This window comes from Amborella trichopoda, chromosome 9, assembly GCF_054954075.1.
Source record: "Amborella trichopoda isolate Santa Cruz 75 chromosome 9, AtrichopodaSantaCruz75HAP2 v2.0, whole genome shotgun sequence".
NCBI lineage: Eukaryota > Viridiplantae > Streptophyta > Magnoliopsida > Amborellales > Amborellaceae > Amborella > Amborella trichopoda.
In genome coordinates this window covers 49,855,046-49,861,589 of record NC_142344.1, presented here as the reverse complement: position 1 = coordinate 49,861,589, position 6,544 = coordinate 49,855,046, and the positions used below count along the sequence as shown (strand labels likewise).

The window sequence follows — 6,544 nt, the reverse complement described above, 5'->3', positions numbered from 1 at the left end:
CAAGCCATCCATAATCGAGCCAACCAAGTCATTGTTTGGATTACCATTTGTCCTCACCATCTTACCCAAGATCTCGAACCAAAGGTCTTTAGCCACTAGCCCACACATGCATACATTAACGCCGCACCATTTTGACCTCTCGCACACTCAAGACGGAGAGGGTCTCCCCTCCCTCACATACGGTCATCGGTCTAAAGAATTAGCGATGCTAGGAGAGAACTAACTACGCCAAATTAGGAAAATGTTTACAGCCTGTGTGAGAGCTTTTCGGAGAGGAGCCCGACATAGTTCTCGACCAATCTACAAGCAAAACTTAGCTTGCGTGCATTTGAGGCTAAGGAAGAAGTTATAACGGTGCACTGTTTAGGAAGGTTCATAGCTTTGCCCTAAAAAATCATTTGCACGTGCACGGAGGGCACCAGAAGCGTGCGTGCTTTGAAGGTTTAGTGAAAGGGCGGGAGCGAATCTTCGTTCCCTTGTGTGCTGCTCTACTCACTAACCAAATATGCGGAGGGTTATGAGAGAGGGTATAGAGAGTTGAGGCAGCACTTCTACTTATGCTTGATCGCTCCATTCTAGACGACAAAAATGGCGAGCGTTGCAGCGGCCATTAACCAGGCAGCGCTCTCAAAAACCCTAGATTCATCTTTGTGGTGGGACTCCTTTGTGTCTCTTCTCACAGAGCTTGAAAACCTGTCGCCACCGGCGTCACATCCTCCCCCTTCGCTGGTATGAGCAGTTCATAAACCGTAAATTCTTCTTTTCTCTCTCTCTCTCTCTCTCTAAAATCGCTACCTATTCTCAATCTCGAAGTGTTTCCATTCCTCAGACGAAGAAGCTCGAGGACAATAAGGGATGGCTTCTTAACACTCTTGCCTTTTTTAAGCCACCAAGTGTGGAGTCAAGGTCTGCTTTGGACTCTCCAAGTATCACACTGGGTTCGCATCGTGTGGTTATAAACACAAAATTGACGGAGGTTGCTCTTAGAGTCGGCTCTCTCCTGGTAATTTAGATGATTTTCCTTGATATTTTATGAGTTTGGTTTAAATTTTGGGATTAGTTGATTATTGTCAAAATTTCACATGATTGCAAACTTGTTAGAGTGTATTTCACGATTCATGGGAAAAGGTTTTGTGAATGCCCTGAATTTCACAGTAAGAAGAACATGTTTATGTGTATCAGTATTGTTGCATTATAGAGCAGCAGGTATTGCTATGATTAACTTACTTGTAAGACATTATTGTTTTTAATCAGATTTCAAGTTCACATATGGTTTTGTTCTTTTGCAGGATTTAAATGAAGTGCAAGCGTACATTTTAGTGAGTAGGTCCATTGAAGTCCATCAAGCGGCTGTTGACAACAAATTAGAGGCGTACCTACCTCAGGTTAGTGACTTGTTTTGCTTTTTGTCTTCCCTTGTGTGCTTGTCATTCTTTTGAAACGTAATGAAATTTTTATGAGCAAATAGAGATGTTCTTGCTGTTATTTGGGGTTGTTAGAGAAGAATTGAAATTTTTTAGTTGCTTTTGTAATTCTTTGTTTTATTTTATTGCCTTACTTTCATTATTTGTTGCCTTTCTTTTTCTTTTGTCCTGGTAAATTTAACAAGGGCAGTTTTTTGTGGAAACAACATGCAACAAAAAGATGCCAAATGTTGAAACTTCTGCAGGACAATCAAGAAAGATGAAAAGCATATTTTTAATCCCCTGAAAACTTATAAGAAAGTAGCTAAAGGTCCAAATATGAACCCCTTCACGGTTGGTTGGTATTTCAATTACCACGGCATCATCATTATTTCATCAGCCGCTTTGGACCTTTCTAATTCTCTCAGCATCTCTCTCTCTCTCTCTCTAAATTCTGGCTATATCTTCTTTGGCTTCCATAGTTTCTTTTTGGATATTCCTCCTCTTCAATCTTTGCATGCACTTTTCGGGATCTCCCTCATGCTCAGAGGATGGATGGAGTACCGCTTATGCTTGTCCATTTTACTCATAAAGATGAATTACTGGTGGCTGTAAAAAGAGTGGACTATTCTACTAAGGCCTTGTGATTGCCTAAAGATTATTAGCCTTTGTGCTAAGATTTAATTAACAACTTGGAGATAGTGATCTCCTTTCATACAAATGTTTATAATACCGTTGGAATCATTTCAAGAGTTTCTTAGGTTTTACAGTTCTATTTGACCTAACACATCCTCACTTTATTATTTTTGGACACCAGTAGTTGGACCATAGCTGTAACCTTGAATCCTGACTCTAGTCACACCCTTACAACTTGCTATTGCATACTAAGGTTGGTGGCATTCCAATAGTTGGGTGTCTCGGGTGCCACATGATTTCAGAGAATGATAACTTTTTCTGACTCTAAACCGATGATTGCAATTTCTTAATCAATTCTAAGCAAACTTGGTAATTTTTTTATCTACAAATACAAAATTTCAGACAATTATCTGATACAGGATGATGATGCTGAATGGTCCAAGTTAATTGCATAAGTATCTTAATCAAAGTCAAAGTGACCTTCAAGTAATATGCATATACTTATTTTCTTGAATTAACATCTGTGGGTGATTATTCCATAGAATCTGAACAGAGTATTCACTTCTTTTTTGTTCTCTCAGAATGATTGGCAAGTGCTAGCAGTATTGGGTATATCCTTTTGTTGCTCAATAATAGTCATTTCCTGTACATGTGTGCATTTGAAAAAATCTATACTATGTGTATATGCTGAATTTTATCTCCAATATTTTCGGATGTTTTTAGTTGAGCTATGTGGCTGTATTTTCCTTATTTTTCAAACCAGCTTACTGAAGATGTATGCAGTTTAGGTCCAATCAATTTCCATTAGACGTATGGCACTTTGATTGAATGGTTGAATATTTGGTTTGTGATTCTTTTTCTGCCTTCAAACTGATGGTTGCCCATTCTTTCTGCACTTGTTATAAAGATCATGATCCAGTACAATCTTGAAAGGCAATGTCTGCTGAAGTGCACTCGGCAGATTCTGCTGCATGCACGTATGTAACTCCTCAATGCCTTTGTCATATGATGGCTGTATCTATATACTTGTCTTGCTTTTTATGTTGCACGCCTTTATGTTTTGTTGTCTTTGTCTCAATTCTTGTCATGTTTTTTTTTCTTATTCTTTGCTCTCATATGCATATGGACAATGTAGCTCTCGGTTTAATCCAATGGTTTTCAATTAGCATCTCATTCTAACTTTCAACAAAGAAACAAATGCACAACTTGATTGATTTGATCATCTTGAAGGACATTGATGAATGTCTAAGAAGTTGATTGGCAGTTCGGAGGCTGACGTCTTGGGTTGCTAGATGTTGGATGGGCTGCTGGGACTTTGATAAGCTTAAAGCCTAGTACTAGATTTCTGAGAGAAGCTGGAGACGTGTGCTTGAAGGAAAAGGAAGAAGTTGTGGTAGAGACCCCGGAGGAGGGGGATTATGTGGAAGAAGGTAGTGGTTCAGAAGATGACAGTAAGCAATGGGAGATGAAGATGGAGATAGTGAGTTGGATTGCTCCATAGATGTTGGTGATACTGATTTGTTTTGAAATGCAGTGAAATTTTGTTGAGATCAGTGAAATTGTTTGGTTTAAAGTTTAAACATTTATTTTGACAGTTTTACTTTATATCCAATAAGTTTTACCTATATGTATTCATAGTATCATGTTATGAATAATTAATGTGGCCGTGGTGTTTAGGTTTCACTTTTTATTATCTATTTGGGGTTGGATCAGATGGGCCACACGCATATAAATTGTGTATTTAATTTTCTATAATCATGATGAATATAATTTTTTAATCATCATTTGTATTTAATGGGCCATGAATTTTCTTTTTCAGTGATTAATTAATGAACTTTTGGAATTGAAAGCTCACCCTGTATTTCAGCGTTTCAATTTTTCTTTCCAATATGTACATATCAGAGCATGGGCAGTGATCCTAAATTATATTCCTTTGGGTTCTAGTGAAACTACAGACTGATAATGTCACATGCTATTTAGTAACAATGTTATAAGCCATTGGTTATAAATGAGCCATTATACTTGACATTTTCAATAAATTACCCAAAAGGAAATAATTGACATTTTAATAACAAATATAATTTTAGTATTTAATTTATATGTATATCTGATATTATGATATTACATGATATAATATTATATTATATATGAGAAAATTATGTAAGTCAAGACCTTAATGTAAAAACTGCCTGTCTTTCCCCTTTGCAACCTAGTTGTCTGAACATGCATCCCAAGTTGTGCATCTTGCAATACACCTGGGATGGCTTGCATCTGGTAATTACTTGTTCAATATGAGCACCTGGGTGGAATTTTAAAGCGCTCGTATAGTTAGGTGGTTCATTATTCAATTATTTGCTTTTCTAATGAATCTTCTTGTTTTGTCCTTTGATGAATTGTGCTTGTATATGGGCTTGAGAATATGCTAATTGCTCTTTTTTTTATTTTCTCTATTAATAGCCTCTTTCCTAACTCCATTGTTTATTACAATTTGGTGTAGTATCTATTGGTAGTAGTGCCCCTGAAACCGATGCCATCAAGAAGTTTGCCATGGAGCTAGTACATGATGGCCTGGAAAGAACAGCATTTGAGACCCTCATGAATCTTCTCTCCTCTAAAAACCCAGAGCAAATGGTATACTTTCTGGAAGCAACCCATTCGCTTTCAAGCGAATGTCATAGTTTAAGCTGTTACTTAGTTTCCTTACATTATTGCGTGGCATTTTTGAAATGTAGCATGTTTTCTGAGAACTATTATGAGGTATACTTTAACAATTTAGCACAATCCATATCACTTGGGGATTTTTACTGGAAGGTATATTATGGTATTATGAACGTGGTATTATGAACTGTAAGGCTTCTACAGCTATGCTTCATTTATCCTCTTCTTGTGGTATGCAGTTACTTGTTAAATCCTTTCTTTGGTTTTATGATTTTATGGTGTTTTCTTTTGGGGCTCTTACTAAAATTCTTGTGCCTCATGCAATGATTGAAAAACATTTACTACATACATGAAGTCTACGGTTTTTTATTTAATTTGTAATAATTTTTCTTCTCTTTCTTTAAAATTGAGTGGCAGCAGCTGTGGTGGTGATGGTGCAACAGTAGTAGCGGTGTCTATGGCGGAGAGGCTGGGTTGTTTAGTGGCATCAGCAGTGGTGGTGGAGTGGTGATGTTGTGTTATAAGATGGGAGTTTGCCTCATAAGATCATTTTCTTAAACAAAATTGATTTGGAAACTGGCCTTTCCTAATCCCTAGTAATGCTATGGTTTCCCTACGACACTGTTTAAGATTGATATTTACACTGTTTATGTTTGATATTTACATGCCCAACAATATGTTGCCCAAGCACATCCAACGATCCTCTTTTTTTTTTGGCAACCTCTGTATTTCAAAGTTAGTGCAATATAGTTGCTATCCAAGCCCAGCATTGGGTAATGCTTGTGGGGGTAGTCTTGGTTTCCCGCATGGAAATGGATGCAGTAAGTGGTGTGTGAATCAAAATCCATGAACAACAACTGTCATTTACATATACATCTAGATGAGTGAAACATGGGATATAAGAAATGCTTGCTTCTTGGGGGCAAAATGTGTTTCTAGGTATCAATGGTATAATCAAGGTTGATCTTCGAGTTAAGTTTTATGGGGCCAGTATTTGACTGATGCACTTTATAGTGTGATCAATATAGAACCTCGTATTTTCTCGTGGTTTTCTGAATGAAAAGCTTGAAGAGAAAGAGAGAAGAGTGAATAAATGAAAGAATTGCGTGGAGGCCCCCTTGATCTAACTTGGGGGTCCTTGCATCTCTTTTTTAAATATGCCTATATGCATTGTGCAATTATGCCCTTGACTCTGATGATTATGTCAACATGATGCAAAACAAAATATAGAACAGCTGCAATTATAAATTATACATTTTCTCAACACACTCCCTCAAATTGTATGTCATGTACAATTTGTGTTCTAGAAAATGATGCCTTTCATTCATGAGTCCTTTGGTGAAGATATCAAGAGTTTGATTTTGTTGTGAAAGTGAATCGTATTTAAGTGAGTCCTCATTCTCTTTGAATTGTATTTATGTCCCTAAGGACTTATTTGTCTTTCTTTTCACTTAAGAAAATAGAAGAGATGTGCATGGAGGTCAGTTAGACACTGTGACTCTTCTCTTTTTCCCTTCTCTCTAAGTACCTCTCATCCTTCTCTTTCTTTCTGAACAATCTTTTGATTTCTCTCTACTTTCTTCTTTCCTTGGTTACTGCTGTATTTTTTATTTGGTATCAGAAGAAGGTTCCTTCGAGAATTTTCTTTTGAAACTATAAAGATGTGATTTGGCTGTGCGAAGGTCTCCGGAAGCCTTGTGGTTAGAAACCCTAGATCTGGGAAAAAGGGTATAGAATAAAAAAAAACCTAGTTTCACGGCTGCTTCATTGAGTTTTGATGCGGGATCAGAAATCCTGGATCTGGTTGGTATGGTTCGATGGTGTTAAAGGCTGTTGTCGGACCCCCT

General features: G+C 37.3%; 1 protein-coding gene across 12 annotated transcripts in view; it reads left to right on the top strand.

Moving 5' to 3' along the window:
- LOC18441682 (nucleoporin (DUF3414)) overlaps nucleotides 1–6,544 on the top strand; it is a 91,514-nt gene continuing 84,970 nt past the window's right edge. For 4 of the 12 annotated variants that reach the window (XR_016040222.1, XR_016040221.1, XM_020671830.2 and 1 more), the window contains exons 1-5: nucleotides 142–729; nucleotides 830–1,003; nucleotides 1,290–1,385; nucleotides 2,947–3,016; nucleotides 4,537–4,670. Coding sequence is in view for 4 of the 12 variants with exons in the window: in XM_020671830.2 (XP_020527489.2) it covers nucleotides 589–729; nucleotides 830–1,003; nucleotides 1,290–1,385; nucleotides 2,947–3,016; nucleotides 4,537–4,670 (615 nt within the window). In the remaining 8 variants the exon portion in view is untranslated. Of the gene's footprint in view, nucleotides 730–829; nucleotides 1,004–1,289; nucleotides 1,386–2,946; nucleotides 3,017–3,303; nucleotides 3,520–4,536; nucleotides 4,671–6,544 lie in introns of those variants that run through there. The other 8 variants (XR_016040224.1, XM_020671832.2, XM_020671831.2 and 5 more) reach the window with 4 other exon arrangements.